The 23,687-nt window shown below is 34.2% G+C and overlaps 2 protein-coding genes across 6 annotated transcripts; both read right to left on the bottom strand.

Moving 5' to 3' along the window:
• Positions 1–103: 103 nt before the first annotated feature.
• On the bottom strand, positions 104–13,267 carry LOC147476008 (protein MOR1-like). Of its 5 annotated transcripts, none has more exons than XM_086581809.1 (14): positions 12,999–13,267; positions 5,750–5,916; positions 4,417–4,482; positions 4,215–4,305; positions 2,625–2,747; positions 2,439–2,516; positions 2,191–2,349; positions 1,945–2,103; positions 1,436–1,533; positions 1,185–1,341; positions 972–1,088; positions 758–853; positions 500–571; positions 104–410 (listed from the first exon to the last, which is right to left on the bottom strand). In XM_086581809.1, the coding sequence occupies exons 1-14, from the start codon at positions 13,077–13,079 to the stop codon at positions 342–344; spliced, it is 1,533 nt and encodes a 510-aa protein (XP_086437935.1). In that variant the 5' UTR covers positions 13,080–13,267; the 3' UTR covers positions 104–341. The 5 variants fall into 5 exon arrangements, with proteins under 5 accessions (XP_086437935.1, XP_086437934.1, XP_086437938.1 ...); XM_086581808.1 differs by having other exon boundaries at positions 104–436; positions 12,999–13,188; XM_086581812.1 differs by lacking the exon at positions 5,750–5,916 and having other exon boundaries at positions 104–436; positions 12,999–13,149.
• A 280-nt stretch (positions 13,268–13,547) lies between these two features.
• On the bottom strand, positions 13,548–21,989 carry LOC147476007 (protein MOR1-like). Its single transcript, XM_086581806.1, has 14 exons — positions 21,877–21,989; positions 21,735–21,762; positions 20,282–21,433; positions 17,883–17,948; positions 17,665–17,755; positions 16,094–16,216; positions 15,907–15,984; positions 15,659–15,817; positions 15,411–15,569; positions 14,905–15,002; positions 14,668–14,824; positions 14,459–14,575; positions 14,286–14,334; positions 13,548–14,163 (listed from the first exon to the last, which is right to left on the bottom strand). Exons 3-13 carry the CDS (start codon positions 21,343–21,345, stop codon positions 14,302–14,304), a joined length of 2,145 nt encoding a protein of 714 aa, XP_086437932.1. The 5' UTR covers positions 21,346–21,433; positions 21,735–21,762; positions 21,877–21,989; the 3' UTR covers positions 13,548–14,163; positions 14,286–14,301.
• Positions 21,990–23,687: the final 1,698 nt, after the last annotated feature.

The following is a 23,687-nucleotide window of genomic DNA, read 5'->3' as shown; positions in this document are numbered from 1 at the left end:
ACATGATGGACTGATGTACTTCAAGCTGTTATAAACTTAGAATCACCCCTCCCACCCCATACACCGGTACTAGTTAGGCCATACATGGAAGGACACACCCTGCTTATCTGAGGACAAGATTTCTTTTTCATCTTTGTTTACAAGTGGCTTAAAGAATTAAAGTTCTTAAACTACAGAAAGAAAAGTACAATCAGTCCTAATTTGAAAGAAGACCTTCTCGAAAATAAAGTACAATCAAGTTTAGCAATACAATTTCAAATAAGGCCTTATCGAATACCAGGCTGATCCTACCTTCCTTCAATTCATGATAGCAATTACATGATGCCAAACCATGTGGTAGACTACAGTGCTGTTGGGGGTGAAAAGTCAACACTTGACGGTATCCTTCCAGCGGCAGCATTCTTTTCCATCTGCGACACAAATACCAGGAAGACGGCTACACACAATAAATGAGCTTTCCAGGATAATTGATAGATCTCAAACCAGAAATCATGCAAACCTGAGCTAATCCATCTCTAATATATGTCCTGAAAGCCTCACTCGCATTCTGGAGCTGAGAAAATATGTCAACCTAAAAAGAAAAAAGAAATAAAGAAACTCAGGTTCCGAGCAGTGCTATAAACTAACAAAGGCGAGATGATTTCAACTGCTATGCAAGGTGTCCTAAACTGTTAAACCATATTAGCAGTGAAATCTGAGAAGTAATGCAGCAACTAAAATAGAAATCAATGCAACATCAAAGAATAACAAAATTCACCTTGGGGTATAATTGTGTTATACGGTAGAGTTCATATAAACCTAATGTACATGTTTCCTTGTCACCAATCTTCTTAAATATTGCAGCAAGTTCTTGCTGTACACATGCATATCAAACAAACAGAGAAATCAGTAAATACAAATTAGTGAAACGGGCAGTGACAACAAAATGCAACAAAGATAAAACTGTATATATTGAAATTGTCATCTAGAACCTTTAACTGGGTATCTGCAGAATCTGTAGTGGGTGATGGACTGGTGTTTGCAGAATCAGCAGAATGAGTTTGGCCCACAGGTTCAGTTGGGGTCAGCATTCCGGCAGAAGCAAGAGTCTGGTAGAATAATAGATTCAGAAACCTAATAGTGTCTTCTGAGTTGAGCTTATAGAAAGGTTTTAGTTTTCAAACTAATCTTCAACTACAAAATACCTGCAGATTAAGGTCGATGTAGGCAAGAACAATAGGTTGAGGTTCCATTTCCATGGGAACCATGGAAAGATGACCCTTTATAGCAGTCCCACGTAACTTACAAAGTTCATGTAGAACAGTTTTCACCATTCTCAAGGGTTTGTCATCAGCTCCAGCTCTAATCAGGCAAAGAAACACATACATACCATAAAATAAAGGTCAGGCAAAGAAACACATACATACCTTAAGGAAAATATATAGCAAAATATTACCTTTTTCTGATTTCTTCCATTCCTAACTCCTGCATATATACATGGATGCTCTGAAGAATATGATCAAGGTCAACTTCATGTATTGTACTCTGAAGCACCTGAATTATAACAAAATCGAGTTTATTACAGAGTCGACACTCCTCTGATATAGAAGAAACACATTTCATAATAAAGCTGTCTTTTGACTAGCAAAAATATGAAATAGGATTGAAGAAAAAAGAAATTATCATTAACAACTTCAAATCAATTACAGATAGCAAGTGCTATTTCCAATACTGAATTTGATAGATTCAGTAAATCTAATTCTCCTTTTGTTAACTGAGTTACACAAATATCCCAGGTTGTTGTTATCCTTTATTAGATTACGTATCTACCCATAAACTATCAAGAACAGTTCTCTAATGACATGGAATTTTTGCCCAATTCGAAATTTAAAATTCAATCTTCAAAAGTTCTATTTTAAATACTTTCACATATATAAATACAAATGAGTAAGAAACGAGTATTACTTTGGTCAATTTGATGAGACACTTGACAACCAGATCCGAGAGCTTCTGATTTATAGTAACAACAGACTCAATGGATGCTGGGGAAGGCAATCTGGAGGGGTCTAACGGTCCCAGAAGATTGATTAGTACAACAAAAGACAATGTCCGTTCTGCATTTTCCTGTATTTAACAGTCAGTCAAGGAGAAAAACAGAGCCACAATAGAAATTGCATGATCAAAGCATTTATGTATGGGGCAAAATCTAACCAGAATCTTTAACATCAAAACATTTGATGCTTTCAAAAGCTGCGCACCATCATCTATCAAGAGAATCTTTTCATCCAATAGAAAAAGCAGAAGCTCTGTGATGAGGCTGTGAAGAGTACTCTCTTTTACACCATGAGCAAGTTTTCTATTCTGAAAAGTCTGCAGCATATATAACATTTAAATTAGGACAGCGGAATGCACGAATGAACAATATTCAGATAGAAACTACTAAAATAGGGGATCAATACCTGTATAAGTGTGTTCAAGACATGTTTACAAGATCTTGAAGAACCTCCATCCACAATGAAATCCAATATCTTTGGAACCTGTAAAATTGAACATTTGTCAATACGAAAAAAAAAATACTTGCTCCAAGAATTTAAATCAACTCATCAGAAGATAATAATTAATTTGATGAAGTCAGTTCATTGAACCTTAATTGCCAAGCATAAAACAAGTTTATCTGCGTCCTTGATAAAATTATCTATGGCAGTGTTTTCAGGGTCATCCGTAGCTTGTGCCAACTCATGGCAAACAACTTTCATGCCTTCAACAGACTGCAGCAAGTAGAGTCAGCCTATTAGAAAGTCTTTCTATCATGCCCACAACTTCAGAATTGTCAATGAACCACAATCCACAAACAGAAAAGACAAAACCACCTTTATCTTTGCAAAGTATTATAACTAAAAGTAATAGTATTGTGCTTATAAGAAGCTAAGCTTATTGGCCACCCTCTTTCAGCCGAGACGAGATTAATGGTTGACCAAATTCAAGTGGCCATTCTTTGTGCCTTGGGCTATGAAAGAAATAGTAGGATTGATTTGAAAGAGGAAAGGGAGTCAGAAACTGAAGGAGACTCTTTGATTATGTCGCTCGAAGTTCGATATGTGAGAGTCAAATTCCAAGATTTTGTCTGACTGAAATTCATTACTGATGTAATTTATGACTCATGAGAAAGACAGATAAATCATATTCTTTTTTACTGTGACACAAACAAAAACTCAAGAACTCATCGAACAAATCATAATAAAACAACTAGACATGTTATGGAAATACTCCAAATATACAAATGGAGATTATCTACAAGTCAACCCTACTACTGAAAATAGAAGGAAAAAGAAGTCAACTATTGTCAGCTAATGATGAATGTATTAAAAAATTCAGAATCTGGTGCTCCTCAGGTCAACAAGAACAAGGTTAGAATTATTTTCTCTCATTTATTTTAAGTATCACAGGAAAGGTTAAACACCAAGAAAAAGGTAACTTTCAAAATACTTTCTCGTGTCGAAAAACAAAGAACTACTTTCTCTTATGTGGGTTGTAACACAAAAAAGGATAAACACCCATTAGAAGCTCACATGACACACCATAAATAAGATCTAAATCTTTGTCATACTAAAAACATGGAATACTTACACATACTTAAACAGTTAAACAAAGGGATTTTAGGTTTGGGACAACTTAATAGGTAATTAGGTTTTGGCCCTTGTAAGCACACCTCAAATCTCAATGGGCTTTTAATCAGATGAACAGCTGACCACACCTCAAGAGTTCTTGCAAGGGCAAAACCTAATTACTGATTACTTTTGTCCTATGTTACATGGACACACCATATTTCAAAAACAATCCGTGTCAGACACAAATGGACACATATCGTATGTAATATACCTCAATTTTTTATATCTCGCCATGTCAGACACTTCGTATCCGTGTCGGATACAGACTCATTTTTCCGTGTCAATGTCACTTACCTTTTGTCCCAAAGCGTAACTCGCATTTTAACTGGGACCAAAACCTATACAAAAGTTTATTATTGCTCATGGAGAAGAAAGTTTGGAGAGAGAGAGAATACGGCCTCAGTTCATCTTGAACTAGTATCACTTAATATATAAAAAGATAACAGGGATTTACATAATAGAAACTTCCTAAAAAATTCAGGTCAGGGGATGTCCACTAGAACTCTAACAACCTAAAAAAACATAAATCAAATAAATCATGCATATATATTGAGAAAAATAAAGAACCTGCTCAGGAGAACCAAATGAAATAATATCCAATGCCTCATTCCAGTCTGTTGAAGCATTTGAACTTGGTACAGACTTACCGATGTTTTCCCTATAAGATAGAAAAACCAAATAGAAAGAGTCAGGGAGAGAAAAAAAAAAAAACAATACAACTTTCTAATGCCAACACTTTCCAAAAAATACAGATCTAAGATATGTATACCTTGACAGGATTTCAGCAGACACAGATCCTGAAAGAACTTCCCCACTTTGCACTGCTACATCTAACCTGTAAGGTCCATAAACATGAAACCAAATTTAATCGGCCGCATAAAAGGATTGTACGACATAGTCAAAGGTACCCATTAGATTTCAATTTCACACTATTTCCAAACAATACAATTCCATTCCAAGTTAGGGATGCGTAATAAACATCAATAGAAATATATCAAGTATAGCATAGAACGGAAAGCACTTTGTATAGCATGGAATTGAGCAAAAATTCAAGTATTTTTATTTTGTGTTAAAAATTGTGATAGGCTTTACGAGGGTTCTTGTTTCTTAGGCCTCTACTGTCATAATACTCTCGAAGTTGTTTAGTAGTTGGTTTTGACCTTTGTTTTTTGGCATATTTTGTAATTGCATGGTTGTAAGATTTCTCATCGTTCCTCTCTAATAATATTAAGAATACACCTTAAGGAGAAAAGAAGTGTTTGGGGACACATTGATTATAGAATATCACTACTACTACATTTTAGTAATTTTACTGACTGGAGTACATTGGTAATCTTTTCACCCAATTTTAACAACATTTTTTTTTTTATCCATAAAAAATCAAAGTATGCTGGCAATGGGGTCCACACACCATAAAAAACCGATAAAACCAAATTACAATTTCATAAAAGAGCATATTCAAACACACTTCATAGAGGAACAATTGGCATCAGCATTGTAAAACCCCTTAGTTCACTCATCCATTTGTTATCCCACCTCAAGAGTCCTTAGCATGGAGCTAACGTAAGTGCTAGTGTGCTACTCCCAATTTGTTGTCAATGTTACTACATATTTATATCCTTACCTATGTTTTCAAGGCTATGGGGAGGCACTAGGATTCCCAACAATTTTTTCTAAGATTTTTGCAGCGCCTTTGAGAACAAGTCATAATTTTTTTCACAAAAATTGATTGGAGTGTTTGGGTGCCTCGGACAATGTAGATCCTAATGAAGTGAAAAGAGTTTTAGAATTTCGGTCCTCTAACTTCCATCGTTATTCCTGATCCTAAATATGTTTTCCATTATTCATTATCAGCAAATCCCAGTAAGACAGACAGACAAAATAAAAATTGAAAAGGAGACATCGGCTCATTGGAATCCCACATTTTACGGATCCAAAACTTCCTTAGCAAGTGTTTTCCGTTGTGTGCTTAATTGCCATTATAAATTTACAAAACAGCAGATAGTAATTGGAATTATTTCAGAAACAATAAATTCTCTAGCCCAATCCACATCATAACAAACTTAGAGAACCAAAAACATATTTTCAGAAAGATATCATACCGTTTATCAGAGAAATGAAAGCCTACAGAAGAAACTGGTGAGGGGGGTGGTCCACTAATGCTTGTGGAACCATCTATCCAGTTGTATATACTTGAAGCCAATGAAGAGACACAATATGGATATTGTGGATTAGGAGGTGGCCGAAGCTGTACGTTTCCCTCAAGAACCTACACCACAAGGTTCATGGTTGGTCTTTTATCAGGGCTGTGCTGAGTGCACCATAATGCGACCGTAGATAATGTCTTTGCTTTCTCTCTATTCTTCTCCTCAATGCCACAGCTCTCTATAAGTTTGTCTAGTTGTTTTTTCTCAAACAAGTCCCAAACTTGTCCAGGAAACCAATCTTCGCCCTCACAAATTCTCCTCCTACCCAAAACTTCAAACAATAACATGCCAAAGCTGTAAAAGTTACTGGCATTTGCATCCACATTTCTGGGGCAGCAAAGCCACGGGATCCTCTGAATTGAATTACAGATATATGACTTACATCTCTTTTTGAAACCTTAGCCAATCCAAAATCTGCAACCTTAGGAGAATGATTCGAGTCAAGTAGCACATTACCGGCCTTTACATCATAGTGAATTATTACCTTCCGGCAGCTCTCATGCAAATAAGAGAGCGCTTTTGCTGTCTCCATTGCAATATCATACAACTTCTCCCACGGTAAATTAAGGTGGTTTTCGTACAAAACTCTATCGAAAGATCCATTCTTCATGTATTCAAACACTAGAGAAGCAATACCCATAGAGTCTAACTAGGTTTCGGTGAGATGTACTGCTCATTGTGCTCAATTCTGCCATGAATGTGTATTCCAATGCATCACTCGCGATATTCTTCAGTACCTTAACGGCTACTTGTTCACCGTTAGGTAATTGGCCTTTAAAAACATCTCCATACGCACCCGAGCCTAAAGGAAAAGTGAAGTTTCTTGTGAACTTGGTAAGATGCTCGTGCGAATATCGCTGTATTTTCTCACTTTCCAGTTCACCTAAAGACACTTCAATTGATTTTGATCTGCCATCGGCCCTTAACATATTCACAGCTTTGAGAGTTTCTATCACTTCATATTTACAAAGCATCCCAATCATTATCAAGTCCCTATTTTGTTTTTTTGGGTCAAGTTATAATACCATGTGTTATAATAGGGTTTTATAAGTGGTTTGTTTTCCTTTTAAGTTCTTATTATAAATACTTGTAAAAATAGAAAAAACAAATACACCACATCTTATAAATGGTTATTTGACAAATATAATCCTGTTTTACATCACATTTAACTTGAATAGATTAATTTGAAACAAGGCAAATAGTTTGATTTTCGGTTTCAAATTAATTTTGATAATTAGAATATCGATTTTAGAAAATTACATTTATTGGCGGTGGTGGTGGTAGTGGTCTTAATAGCACGGTGGTGGTGGTAGTAGAGGTGATGATATTGGTCTTAATAGTACGGTGGTGGTAGTTGGAAGTGGTGGATGTCTTAATAGCACGGTGGTGGTGGTGGTGATAGTCTTAATAGTAAGATGGTAGTGGTAGTGGTGGTAGTGTAGGTGATAATATTGGTCTTAATAATACGGTGGTATTGATGGTGGAAGTGGAAGTGGCGGTAGTGTTAATAACACAGTGGTAGTGATGGTGGTGGTGGTGGTGGTGATAGTTTTAATAGTATGGTGGTAGTGGTGGTGGTGGTGGTGGTGGTGGTAGTGATGGCAGTGGTGGTGGTGGTGGTGGCTAGGGCAATGAAGTTATTTGGAGAATAAAATAATGAAAAGAGAAAATGAGAGAATGAGGCTAGGGGCATATGAACGGTGGTGTTTGAGTCATTTTTCAAGTTATCTTTATATATATATTATAGCTCTACCCTCTTCAATTGAGGAAGCGTTTCTAGAGTGTCCACGTGTCATAGCTAATTAAGAAAAAGTAGGAGACAAAATAGGATTTATATATATATTAGAGTTCTACCCTCTAGAAAACAAATATTTATCTTTATCCTTAGATTACCCTCATAGAGACTCCAGTTTTTCCTAAACTCTATTACTAAATATAAAAAGTATGATATAAATAAAGGAAACAATCCCATATAGAGTTTCATTGGACTCTCTAACTTTTCCTAAACACTATAGCTAATTACGAAAAAAACAATCTCATCTAGAGTTTAAAAACAATAATTTCCACCGAAAACGATTTTCCTAAAACACTTTCGATTTGATGTTCCATCCACTATGTGATTTAGACATTTATTCAGTTAAGGATTCAAAAAATCACAATTACGGCCACAATAATTATGACATATTCCAATTCTTTAGATATATATATTATAGTTATACCCTTGCCAATCTATTTTTTTGAAACACTTGCAGGAACTCCAGTTTTTTCTAAACTCTATTACTATTTATAAAAAAAAATATGATATAAATAAGAAAACAATCTCATATAAAGTTTTAGAGAGTCTCTAACTTTTCTTAAATACTATAACTAATTATGAAAAAATAATCCCATCTAGAGTGTCACACAGTCTCCAACTTTTTCTAAACAATATAACTAATTACGAAAAAAAAATATGAGACAAAAAACTAAATTGCTAAAAACAATAGTTTCCACTGAAAATGATTTTCCTAAAACCCTTTCGATTTGATGCGACATCACAATGGGATTTAAATATTTATTCATAGTTAAGGATTCCAAAAACCACAATTCTAGCCACAATAATTACGACATATTCCAATTAAATTTATAAATTTATAAATTTTCAACACTATATATATATAAATTTGATATAACTGCATTGAACTAACCTCAAAAAATAATTAAGAGGAAATCTAAACTGGATGCAAAATGCAAAAGTATTAAACTAATCTTAAAAATAATTAATAGAAAATCGAATATGGATACATTTGCATTAAACTAACCTCAAAAATAATAATTAACGAGAAATCAAAACTTGGATGCAAATACATCGACTAATATAAAAATAATTGTCGGAAATCGGATCCGGATGCAAATGCATTGAACTAACCCTCAAAGATTAAATTAATGGAAAATCAAAAACTGGATGCAACCGCATTGAACTAACCTCAAAGAAAAAAATTAATTATAAATTGGAAACATGATGCAAATGTGTGGAATTAATCTTAAAGAATAATTACGGAAAATCAAAACCGCGCAAGAATCCGTGATTTGAACTAATCTTAAAAATAAACTAGATACAAATGCATTGAACTAACCTCAATAAATAATTAACAAGAAATTGGAAACTTGATGCAAATTCATTAAATTAATATCAAACAATAATTAACGGAAAATCGAAACTAGATGCAAATGCAACCTTATCAAATAATAAACGAGAAATCAAAAATTGTATGCAAATGCATTAAACTAATCTCACGAATAATTAACCTGGAAATCGAACCTGGATGCAAATGCATTGGTGACCTCAAAGAACAATTAACAAGGAATTAAAAATTGGATGCAAATGTATTGAACTAAGCAGAAAAAGAATAATTAACGAGAAATCGGAAACTAGATGCAACCGCATTGAACTAACATAAAAAAATAACGGGAATCGAAATTATATTCAACTGCATTTAACTAACCTCAAAATATAAATAACGGAAAATCGAACCTGGATGCAAATGCATTGAACTAACCTCAAAACATAGTTTGATTATATGTTGTGAGAATGTCTCGATAAGTATAGTTTTGCATTTAAAATTGTGTTTATCTTATCTCTTTCCGTATGATTGGTAACTTCTTGCTATTCAAGTAGCTTCAATATATATGAACTTCGCATTATTAGGCAATCTCACAAAATTTCAATTAAACTTCAATTATTAAACAACAAAATGAAATTTAAGGGTTTTATCAAATGTGAGTTTTTTTTTTAATGGAGGATGAGGTTTTCACGTTATAAGAAATTTCGATGAGTGACAAATATAATATTAATATATAATAGTTCTGCATATTTGCAAATATTTTTAGAATAATTAATATAACAACACCCATTCGTAGATAATCTTTTGTAGATTCGACATAGTGAGTCATGCATAATTTAAAAGAATAATTAACGGAAATTGGGAACTAGATAATCTTTGATGATCCAACATAATAAATCAAATATAATTTATTTTTTATGTCATGTTTGGAAGGACACTATAGATAGATCAGTAGAAGTTGGTATTACACACTACATTGGATAATTAAAAGAAAATCGAAAACTGGATTCAAATACATAACTAAGCTCAAAGAGTAATTAACGGGAAATCGAAAACTTTATGTAAATACAATAAACTAAACTCAAAAAGTAATTAACTAGAAATCGAAAACTGGATGCAATTGCATTAAACTAACGCCAGAGAACAACTAATGGAAAATTAGAAAATAGATGAAAATTCTTGAAAAATATTTAATGGGAAATCGTAAACGGTATGCATTAAACATTAAACAAACCTCAAATAATAATTAATAGGAAACCAGAAACTGGATGCAAATGCATTGAACTAAACTCAAAATATAATTAACATAAAATCAAAAACCAAATGTAACTGCATTGAACTAACCTCATAGAATAATTGGTGGGAAATCAGAAACTAAATACAAATATGCACTGAAATAACCTCAAAGAATAGTTAACGAGAAATCAGAAACCGGATGTAATTGCATCGAACTAATCTTAAAGCATAAATAATAAATTGGATGCAAATGCATTAAACTAACCTCAATAAATAATTAACGAAAAATCAGAAATTAGATGCAAATTCATTGAACTAACCTCAAACAATAATTAACTGAAAATCGAGAACTAGATGCAAATGCAATCTTATCAAATAATAAACGAGAAATCGAAAACTGGATGCAAATACATTGAACTAATCTCACAGAATAATTAACCGGAAATCGTAAACTTGATGCAAATGCATTGAATCGACCTCAAAGAACAATTAACATGAAATTGAAAATTGGATGCAGATGTATTGAACTAACCACAAATAATAATTAATGAGAAATCGGAAATTGGATGCAACTGCATTGAACTAACCTCAAAAAATAAATAACGGGAATCGAAAATTGGATGCAACTGCATTCAACTAACCTCAAAATATAAATAATGGAAAATCAGAAACTGGATACAGATGTATTGAACTAATCTCAAAGAGTAATTAACGGAAGATTGGAACCTTGATGCAAATGCATTGAACTAATCTCAAAGACTAATTAATTAAACATAAAAAATTGGATGCAACTGTACTAAATTAACCTTAATAAATAACTAACGGGAAATTATAAAGTGGATGTAATTGCACTGAACTAACCTCAAATAATAATTAATGGAAAATCGAAAACTTGATGCAACTGCATTGAACTAACCTCAAAGAATAATTAATGAGAAATTGGAAACTGAATGCAATATACTACATTGAACTAACTTCAAAGAATAATTAATGGAAAATCATAAACTTAATGCAAATGCATTGAACTAATAACCCTAAAACATGTTTGTATTATAAGTATAGAGAATAAATGTCTCGACAAATATAGTTTTTCATTTTAAGTAGTGTTTATCATAATTTTTTTATTATGATTAAGAATGTCATGCTATTCAAGTAGCTTCAATATTGTCTTCGTCACATTAGACATTCTCACAAAATTTCAATCAAACTTTTATTATTAAACCTAACAACAAAAAGAAGTCGATGAGTTTTATCAAGGTTTGATGCTTCATTTTTGTAGAGAGTGGTGCAAGAAATTTGAATGATTGGTTAATATAATTTTCATATCTCATAGCTATGCATAGTTGTTAATATTTTTTACAATAATTTAATATAACGACACCCGTTCGTAGGACGGGTTCGAAAGCTAGTAAGACTTATAGAATTAAAGTAAATCCAATTTTAGTACTTATAAAATTGGAGCCTCTTATAAGACATTTATAGTAGAATGCCTATTATAAGAGGCAAAAAAACAAACAAAAAAAATGTCCAAAATCACTAGACCACATCTTATAAGAGGTTATAAGACCTCAAAGTCTTATCAGAGGCAAAAACAAATGCCCCTAACAAGTATGGGTTTGGAGTATTTTGAGTCAACCATTACTAATTAGATCATCTCAAATAGGGGTGCCAACGGGTCGGTTTTGGGTCGAGTCTTAGCGGTTTGGGTTTGGGTTTTACTATTTGCGGTTTTATCGGTTTCGGTTCTCAACGGTTTTAGTATGAGAATTATAGAACCCAACCCAAAACCATAAAAACCCATGGGTTTTAATCGGTTTCAGTTCTAATTCGGGTCTTTATTATTTATTATGATTATTAAACAATTTCAATCATTTAAATACTAAAACTTGCATTGTTTTTTTTTTTTTTTTTTAAATTTTCCTACACGATAATATTTTATATATAATTAGTGATGTATCAATCATACACGTTAAAACATTTACTATTCATGTGATAATTTAAACCTTTGATATAGAAATTAAAATAATCAAATATCTAATTTTATAATTTTGATTTTATTTTACGTACATACAAATATATTTGTTTCCTTATTAACTCGATCGTGTACACGTGCAATCACATATATTTGTTACATTGATATATTTTACATGCATACACATATATTTATACACGTGTATTAACTCGCATTTTAAATCGAACATGTGAGTACATATATCTTACAATTACATCTCATCACTAATTTTTAACATGAACACTATATATTGGTTTATAATAAGTGTGTGTACCACAATATATCAAGCATGTGTATCATATTTAAATATACACATACATAAGTTAATAAATATAAAATGTATTAGTTAATTCATAATATACATGTTGACATTATTATTAACAACATACACTTGTTTAACGTATAATTATAAAATATATATTTAACATCACACATTCACTATTATGCTATATATTTAATAGACTTTTACACGTAAAAAATATATTTTATCTTATGATGTATGAGTTTGATTATCTTAAATGTAATATAATATTAAATTTTATATATCAAAATCATAATAATCGGTTTCGGTTCGGGTACCACAGATTTTTTACTATTCGGTTCAACTGTTTCGATTCTTTATCGGTTCGGTTTTTAATGACCCATTTTAAATGGGTCTAACTTTTTAAGACCTATAACCAAAACATTCGGTTTCGGTTTCAGATAATCGGTACCCATTGGCACCCTAATCTCAAATATAAGTTTGACTGAAACTATTTAAAAAAAAAAAACATTTAAATGTAAAACATGTTACCTGGAATGACAAGTTTAGAGTCAAGTTCCACGATCTGATTCCCCTCCTTTGTTTGAGCCTAGACATTATGTTGAAAAGCATGCTGATAGGACTAGTATACTGAATAGCAAATGAAGTGGTTTTGATACTTGCCAAAAAAGAACCATCATATATTCATATCCAAGATCGTTGAGACTTGAGAATGAGGCTTTTTAACCCAACAAGGAAAACTCCAGAATAAAAAAGCTGGGTTGTTGGGATGAACAAGTGGTTGAAATTGTTTATGCCATAATAATACCAATAAGCACAACGTGAATGACTTTCTATACTGCCGGCCTGTGCTCACATTATTTTTAATCTCAACCAAGCACGTGGTGGAATACAACCTTAAATAAACAAGCAGAAGAACTGGTTCATCATTACCACCGTCAAAATATAGAATGGAAGCAAGTAAACTGTAAACCATTTCCGGATTGAGGGGTGTATTTTTTTTATGGGGGCACAAACAAAAAAATGGCACCCACTTTATCTCTTCAATTTTTGTTACAATTGGGTGATAGGAAACAAGAATTATTTAACGAAAAAATCTAACTACTGCTCCCAATACTAAGATTCCTTGTTCATAATTGCATGTATGGACGGACCATAATTCCTGATCTGAGGTCTGAGGAGGGACAAGATTTATTTTTCTTGTTTACAAGTGGATTCATGAATTAAACTTACTAAACTAAAAAAAAAAAAAAATGTACAAATCAGTCCTAATTTCAAATAAGACCATATTGAAAATAAAGTACAATCAAGTTTAGCAAATACAAGAATACCAGGCTGATCCTATCTTCCTTGCAAAAGCAGTCCATGATAGCAATTTCATGATGCCAAAACATGTGGTGGACTATGGTGCTGTTGGTGGGTGGGTGGATGGGTGTGGGTGTGTGAAGATTGTGGTTTTTGGTCAATACTCAAGCCACACAATTTCCAAACCCGCCCCTAACATTGTCCTAGTCTCATAGCTGCACTGACTCAGCATTCCTGCCATTCAGGTAAAATGACGCTTTTCCTACGAAACCAGACTTCTGCAAGACCTGAAAGCCTTCATAATTACTTTTCTATGTTTGATAGGAAAAGTTCCACTATTAGAAGCCCTGAATGCCTCGCTCGCATTCTGGAGCTGAGAGAATATGTCCACCTGGAGAAAAACCAATTGAAAGAAACTCAATCAGTTCACATAAATTTCAACTAGTATTGGAACAGTTTTAGTCCAACAAGATCAAGATCAATGCATCATCAAGGAGAATATAATAGAGTTACCTTGGGGTATAGTCTGCTAGTCACCAATTTTCATTTCACCAAGTTCTTGCTGTATGGGCATATCAAAGTATCAAACAACCACGATTTCGGTGAATACTATATTCAAGAGGGGCAATCATATGCCAAAATGCAACAAATGTAATAATGTATGTATAGAGATAGACATACAGAACCTTTAATTGGGCATATGCAGAATGTTTTGCTGGTGAAGGACTGGTGTTTGCAGAATCACCAGAATGAGTTTGGCCCACAGGGTCAGTTGGAGTCAGCATTCCGGCAGAAGCAAGAGTCTGGCAGAATAATAGATTCACAAACCTAATAGTAAATCTTCTGAGTTGAGCTTATAGAAAGGGTTTAGTATTCAAACTAGTCTTCAACGTACCTGAAGATTAAGGTCGATGTAGGCAAGAACAATAGGTTGAGGTTCCATGTCTGTTGGAACCATGGAAAGATGACCCTTTATAGCAGTCCCACGTAACTTACAAAGTTCATGTAAAATAGTTTTAACCATTCTCAAGGGCTTGTCATCAGCTCCAGCTCTAATCAGGCAAAGAAACACATAATACAGTAAAATAAAAGTCAGCTAAGGCCTTAAGGGAAATATTTAGCAAAACATTACCTTTTTCTGATTTCTTCCATTCCTAACTCCTGCATATATACATGGATGCTCTGAAGAATACGATCAAGGTCAACTTCATGTATTGTACTCTGAAGCACCTGAATTATAACAAAATCGAGTTTATTACAGAGTCACTCCTCTGATATAGAAGAAGCACATTTCATAATAAAGCTGTCTTTTGACTAGCAAAAATATGAAATAGGATTGAAGAAAAAAGAAATTATCATTAACAACTTCAAATCAATTACAGATAGCAAGTGCTATTTCCAATACTGAATTTGATAGATTCAGTAAATCTAATTCTCCTTTTGTTAACTGAGTTACACAAATATCCCAGGTTGTTGTTATCCTTTATTAGATTGCATATTTACCTATAAACTATCAAGAACAGTTCTCTAATGACATGGAATTTTTGCCCAATTCGAAATTTAAAATTCAATCTTCAAAAGTTCTATTTTAAATACTTTCACATATATAAATACAAATGAGTAAGAAATGAGTATTACTTTGGTCAATTTGATGAGACACTTGACAACCAGATCCGAGAACTTCTGATTTATAGTAACAGCAGACTCAGTGGATGCTGGGGAAGGCAATCTGGAGGGGTCTAACGGTTGCAGAAGATTGATTAGTACAACAAAAGACAATGTCCGTTCTGAATTATCCTGTATTTAACACTGTCAGTCAAGGAGAAAAACAGAGCCACACTAGAAATTGCATGATCAAAGCGTTTATGTATGGGGCTAAATCTAACCAGAATCTTTAACATCAAAACATTTGATGCTTTCAAAATCTGTGCACCGTCATCTATCAAGAGAATCTTTTCATCCAATAGAAAAAGCAGAAGCTCTGTGATGAGGCTGTGAAGAGTACTCTCTTTTACACCATGAGCAAGTTTTTTATTCTGAAAAGTCTGCAGCATATATAACATTTAAATTAGGACAGCGGAATGAACGAATGAACAATATTCAGATAGAAACTACTAAAATTGGGGATCAATACCTGCATAAGTGTGTTCAAGACATATTTACAAGATCTTGAAGAACCTCCAGTCAGAATGAAGTCGAATGTCTTGGGAACCTGTAAATTTTAAAATTTATAAATACGAAAGAAATAAATACTTGCTTCAAGAACTGAAATTAACTCCTCAGGAGATAATAATTAATTTGAGGAAGTCAGTTCACTGAACCTTAATTGCCAAGCATAAAACAAGTTTATCTGCGTCCTTGATTAAATTTTCTATGGCAGTGTTTTCAGGATCATCCGTAGCTTGTGCCAACTCATGGCAAACAACTTTTATGCCTTCAACAGACTGCAGCAAGTAGAGTCAGCCTATTAGAAAGTCTTTCTATCATGCCTACGACTTCAGAATTGTCAATGCGCCACAATCCACAAACAGAAAAGACAAAGCCACCTTTATCTTTGCAAAGTATTATAACTAAAGGTAATATTATTGTGCTTATAAGAAGTTAAGCTTATTGGCCACCCTCTTTCATCCGAGACGAGATTAATGGTTGACCATATTCAAGTGGCCGTTCTTTGTGTCGTGGGCTATGAAAGAAATAGTAGGATTAATTAGTAAGAGGAAAGGGATTCAGAAGCTGGAGGAGACTCTTTGATTATGTCGCTCGAAGTTCGATATGTGAGAGTCAAGTTCCAAGATTTTCTGTTTGACTGAAATTCATTACTGATGTAATTTATGACTTAGGAGAGAGAGAGACCATTGACATGTTGCATGAAATTAAGAAAAGAAAGACAGATAAATCATATATTTCTTTACTGTGAGATTGATACTACACAGCTCAAATGAAGAAGAAAAAATTAAGAGCAGAACAAACAAGAATTCAAGAACTCATCCGATAAATCATAATAAAACAACTAGACATGTTATGGAAATACTCCAAATATACAAATGTCTGATGAAGATTAGCTACAAGTCACCCCTACTGCTGAAAATAGAAGGAAAAGAAGTCCCAACTATTGTCAGCTAATGATTAAAAAATTTAGGAATTCAGAATCTGGTGCTTCTCAGGTCAACAAGAACATAGCTAGAACTATTTTCTCTCATTTATTTTAAGTAACACAGGAAAAGTTAAACACCAAGAAAAAGGTAACTTTCAAAATACTCTCTTACAACTTCAGTTTATTTTTAAAAAAAAAACAAAAAACTACTTTCCCTTAAGTGGGTTGTAACACAAGAAAGGTTAAACACCCATTAGAAGCTCACATGCCACAACATAAATAAGATCTAATTTGTCATACTAAAACCATGAAATACTAAACATAGACTTAAACAGTTAAACATAGGGAGTTTTAGGTTTTGGTCACACTTCATATTGCTATTTAGGCCTTGGGACAAAATTAGTAGGTAATTAGGTTTTGGCCCTTGAAAGCACGCCTCAAGTTTCAATGTGCTTTTAATCAGATGAACAGCTGGTCACACCTCAAGAGTGCTTGCAAGGGCAAAACCTAATCACTGATTACTTTTGTGAGTTTTGTCCCAAAGCTTAACCGTCATTTTAAGTTGGACCGATTGGACCAAAACCTACTAATGGAGAAGAAAGTTTGGAGAAAAAAGAGATCATACAGCCTCAGTTCATTTTGACCTAGTATCACTCAATATTTTTGAAAAGATAACAGGGCTTCACATAATAGAAACTTCCTAAAAATTTCGGGTCAGGGGATGCCCTCTTAGAAATATAACATCCAAAAAAACCATAAATTAAATAAATCACGCATATAACGAGAAAAATAAAGAACCTGCTCAGGAGAACCAAATGAAATCATATCCAGAGCCGCATTCCAGTCTGTTGAAGCATTTGGACTTGCTACAGAGTTTCCGATGTTTTCCCTTTAAGTTAGAAAAGCCAAATAGAAAGAGTCAGGGAGAGGGAGAGGGAAAAAAAACAATACAACCAACACGAACAACTTTCTTAATGCCAAAACTTTCCCAAAAAAATGATCTAAGATATGTATACCTTGACAGGATTTCAGCAGACACAGATCCTGAAAGAACTTCCCCACTCTGCTCTGCTACATCTAACCTGTAAGGATCATAAACATGTAACCAAATCAAATCGTTCACGTAAAAGGAGCGTACAACATATTCAAAGGCACCCATTAGAATTCAATTTCTCACTTTTTCCAAACAATACAATTCCATTCTAAGTTAGGGATGCGTAATAAACATCAATAGAAATATACTGACTATAGCGTACAAAGGAAAGCCCTTTGTATAGCATAGCATTTAGCAAGAATTCAAGCATTTTAAAATGACTGCATTTGTGTTATAAATTGTGATACTCCCTATTTGTTGTCAATGTTACCACACATTTATATCCTTATCTATGTTGTCAAGGCTATGGGAGGCATTAGGCTTCCCAACAATTTTTCCTAAGATTTCCGCAACACCTTTGAGAAAAAGTCATAACAATTTTCACAAAAGTTGACTGGCTTGTTTGGGCGCCTTGGACAACATAGATCCTAGTGAAGTGAAAAGAGTCTTAGAATTTCAGCCCTCTGACTTTGATATTCCTGATTCCTAACCAAAAAAAAAACAAAAGGTCCTTTGCTATCAAGAATGATTCGGTGCTCTTACTTCATGTTTGAATACCACAACTCCCGGCCAACTGATTGCTTTAGGGTATTTTGTATTCTGCTACTCAGTTTAGCAATATTATGGTATTCTCCTGTGGTAAGCATCATTATAAGGTACTTCGCACCGAACCCGCTAGTAGTCAAGTTTGCTAAAAGTCCATTTTTGAAGGACCACACTTGCCTGTAGCTTGGCCATAAGGATTTTACCATGAAAACTCTGTTCTTGTTTCAAATCCAACACTAGTTTGTCGCTCATGCCAAAAGTCGCCCCGCTTAATAGGTGGTCGTCACAAACTCACACTGATGATCTAATTGGTAATCATTGAGTATTCTTCTGAACATCATGTACCATTTCATACCATCATACCATTGCTTCCCATCTTGAAATAGTTCACAATACTTGAATTCTTGCTTAATGCCATGCTATACAAAGCGCTTTCAAAGTGCTAAACAAACCTGAACCCTCTCAAAGTCTTATTGATGCACTAGTGTGCATATAGATATGAACGTGATGCTGAAGAATCACGAACTGGTTGCTTGTGAGCTACTACGGTTGTTGTGCGCGACAACCGGACTTGAAACTCACAAATTTGAGAAGGGAGATGACAAGTTATCGCTTGTAATCACCCTGCAAATAATCAATAACAAGAACACACAAAGAGAAAACCTTTCTCACACAAACACAGTTTATTAATCAACAACCAAGTACGGCCAAAGGCCTACAATTCAATATATAACTAAAGAAACTAATGAATTTAGAAACTAGCTTTCCAATTCAATTATAGAAACTAAAACAACTAATTTTCATAATTATTAATTAAACATAAACCTAAAAATAACCTATGCTAAAAACACCAAAATAGCAATCAAACATGCTTCTAAAACCCCTTAATAATATGCGAACCTATATGGGACTAAACCAAGGGTTTAGAACCCTAGAATACATCACTTATCACCATTTTTTAACACAAAAAACAGTCCTTAACCTTCTGTTTTTTACATAACCTTCTTTCAAATGTAAAAAGCAACCAAATTACTTCTAGAGTAAGCAGTCACTCCATCATCTACATAGAATGGATAGACGAAAACAATGCCTGGCAATTTGTTCACCAAGATGCTTCTGTCCATTCTTAACTACACCACAAAAGTTAGCAACGACATGTTTTCCCGTTGCCCCAGTCAACCAAGTAAAAAGTATAAACTTAACATTTTGAAGCGAGTTATGTTTTTGAAAACTATAACTCACTGCAAAAATCAGATATACGAAAATATCAATTAAAATAAGTGAATAGAATATGATATGAACAAAATTAGATATCCAGATACCATACAACAGGTTCCTTAACCTTCTAAGATATTTCCAACCGTGCAGCTAGAACAAAGCATTCACAATGCAAAATCAAACTTAAAGCACGGCTTACCTTTCCAAACACATACAAACTTATGAGACAAGAAGAAAACACGTTAAACGCCCAAATTCCACATTATAGATGAAACAGTAAAAAACAAAGCAGAAAAGATGCAAGCGTTTCCTTTATCGGCAAATCACTGAAAGACAGACGGACAAAATAAAAATAAAAAGGGAGACGTCTGATCATTAAAATCCCACATTTTATGAATCCAAAACTTCCTCAGCAAGTATTTTCCGTTGTGTGCTTAATTGTCATTACAATACACTAGATAGCAGTTGGAATTATTTCAGAAACATTAAATTCTCAAGTTCAATCCAAACCATAACAAACTTAGAGTATCAAAACATATTTTCAGAAAGAAATCATACCGTTTATCAGAGGAATGAAAGCCAATAGAAGAAACTGGTGACGGGGGCGGTCCACTAATGCTTGTGGAACCATCTATCCAGTTGTATATACTTGAAGCCACTGAAGAAACACAATATGGATATTGTGGATTAGGAGGTGGCCGAAGCTGTATGTTTCCCTCCAGAACCTGCACCACAAGGCTCATGGTTGGCCTTTTATCAGGGCTGTGCTGAGTACACCATAATGCGACTGTAGATAACGTCTTTGCTTTCTCTTTATTCTTCTCCTCAATGCGACAGCCCTCTATAAGTTTGTCTAGTTGTTTCTTCTCAAACATGTCCCAAACTTGTCCAGGAAACCAATCTTCGCCCTCACAAATCCTCCTCCTACCCAAAACTTCAAACAATAACATGCCAAAGCTGTAAACATCACTTTTGTAGGTTACTGGCATTTGCATCCACATTTCTGGGGCAGCAAAGCCACGGGTCCCTCTGAATTGAATCACGGATATATGACTTACATCCCTTTTTGAAACCTTAGCCAATCCGAAATCTGCAACCTTAGGAGAATGATCTGAGTCAAGTAGCACATTACCAGCCTTTACATCATAGTGAATTATTACCTTACGGCAGCTCTCGTGCAAATAAGAGAGCGCTTTTGCAGTCTCAGTTGCAATATCATACAACTTTTCCCACTGTAAATTAAGGTGGTTTTCGTATAAAACTCTATCGAAAGATCCATTCTTCATGTATTCAAACACTAGAGCTTTCATGTTTGCTTCAAAGCAATACCCATAGAGTCTAACTAGATTTCGGTGAGATGTACTGCTCATTGTGCTCAATTCTGCCATGAATGTGTATTCCAATGCATCACTCGCGATATTCTTCAGTACTTTAACGGCTACTTGTTCACCGTTAGGTAATTGGCCTTTAAAAACATCTCCATACGCACCCGAGCCTAAAGGAAAAGTGAAGTTTCTTGTGAACTTGGTAAGATGCTCGTGCGAATATCGCTGTATTTTCTCACTTTCCAGTTCACCTAAAGACACTTCAATTGATTTTGATCTGCCATCGGCCCTTAACATATTCACAGCTTCAAGAGTTTCTATCACTTAATATTTACAAAGCATCCCAATTTTCATCAAGTCCACTACGATCCTCCATGATCCATGTCTGACAATAGAAAATTCAAAGGCGAAAATGAGGTAAACTAGTGATATTCCAATGAGAAGATTAATGAAAGCAAACATATTACAGAAAGGGTAATTTTCTTTGCTCCCAAATAATGAACCACTGGAATTATGCTTAAGATTTAGCATTGGGGATGATCTCATAAGTCCAATTTCCATCTCAAATATAAGTTTTCAATTTACAGATTCAAACATTAATTTCTTGGAAGATTTTTATGTTTCGAAATCCATCATTGATGCTACAATAAAACTATTCTGAAAAAAATCAAATGTAAAACTGTTACCTGAAATGACAAGTCCTACAGTTTGAGCCTATATATAAAAGTATAATCAGAGACATTAGAGTTGAAACTTAAAAAGCCTCATGTATGCACAACTAGTAAAACTAGTATACTGAATATCAAATGAAGGGGGTCTGATACTTGCCAAAAAATAACTTGTTTGCTTAACCCCAAGAATAAAAAAGAGTTGTTGAAATTGTTTATTCCATTAATACATTAATACCATCAACCACAACGTGAACGACTTTCTATACAGGCATACTGGCTTACAATATTAAATTAAATTATTAATTAAAGCTATTAGAGTACGACAATAGAACCCCATCACGTGGAACACAACCTTGCTTAACACTTAAAAACTACACGTGATTTGTAAATGAGTTGGGTTAGAGTCACATTTGTTAACCCAAGTAATAGACCCTATTTGCTTACGGGTCTAATGGGTCACAGGAATTCGGCATTAAATCAAGGGTTATATTGACATACCCCCCCACCAGTAGTTGCAATTAGGATTACCCCCCATAATAATTGAAATTAGGATTTCCCCAACTTGACAGTCAATAGGAGTCAACTAACAGTTTTCGTCGGTGATTTGGTCAAGGATCATGAATTGTCCTAAATACCCTTTGTGCGTGGAAATTATGAAATTAGCCATTGACATTGTTCAAAGCCCACAAAAGCCCACAACTTCGAAAATAGACATGCGGTTTACGTCCAGATGAAAGTTTGCTCTATTAGGTGGTTTTAAGTGGGAAGAATGGTGTCAGGTCGCCATTGTTATGCAATTGAGATAAAAATGAGAGCTTTGTAAGTAATTTTTACTTTTTCGTGGTTTTGAGTGTCTAAAGTGTATATCTAGTGGTGTTGGAAGTTGTTGTGTGGATCCTTCATCATCACTATATCTAATCTTCGATTTAAAGGTAATCTCCTTCAATCTTTGTCAACCTCACTATTTTTTTACTTTGTTATAAAATGATGAGAGGGATTTATACAGTATTTGTCTCATTCTTTTAAAAAAATTAGATTTTTAAGCTTTTATACCCTACAGTATTTGTGTCGTTCCTAATTCTCGAGTAATTTATCCATGTTTGTGTAGGATGGTGTTATTTGACAAAAAGGATTTAATTATTTATATTGGGGGAAGCTTTAAACCACCGCCTGATACAAAAGAAGTGTGTCATTCTCATTACGAATCTGAGTGGGATTCACTGATGATGCGTGAGGTTGATGGTGATGAGTTGAACATGATGGATTTCACAAAAGACATACTTAAATAATTAGTACAAGTGGCAGTTGGCTTGCAATTGTCCTACATTACAAATGGTAAATTGGTGTATGTGAATACTGATGGTGAATTGTTACAGATGTGGGGTTTGTTGGCTCCTAGCAAAGATGACTTTTGTCGTATATATGCTGACTTAGATCTCGGTGGTGTTGATGACTTAGATCTTGGTGGTGTTGATGACTTTTTAGTTATGACTTATAGAATTTCTACACCAACACCAAATGGACTTTCTCAACTATCCCAAGCTGAAGAGGGAGATGATATCACTCTTTTGGAGATAAAAAGAAAGGTTGAAGAAAGGTAAAAAAAAAAAAAAAACGAAGGTGGCGTCCAAACCAAAACAAGTTAAGAGAAAGCATCGAGAAAGATAAGAAGTTGACTTGAAAGACAAGGGAAAAAGTGTAATCATTGATGAAGAGGAGGAAAACTTAAAGGGAGAATTGGCTAGACTTAAAATTTGGTTTTGAGGATGAATTTGGATGATGATCTTGAGAGAGAGAGTTCCATTGGTTGTACCCAAACCAAACCCTTCAGTTCAAGTGGGAGCGACAATTATCATTGATGGTCTTCACCCCGAAGAGGGCTACCATAGCTCACACTCATCCGAAGATGAGAGGGAGTTGAGATACCACCAGGTGATGAATATTACCACTTTGAAGCTGAAACTTCTA

Source organism: Coptis chinensis, chromosome 9 (assembly GCF_015680905.1).
Source record: "Coptis chinensis isolate HL-2020 chromosome 9, ASM1568090v1, whole genome shotgun sequence".
In the NCBI taxonomy this organism is placed as follows: Eukaryota; Viridiplantae; Streptophyta; class Magnoliopsida; order Ranunculales; family Ranunculaceae; genus Coptis; species Coptis chinensis.
Note: the sequence above shows the minus strand (reverse complement) of the source record. Positions and strands in the feature narration are given on the sequence as shown.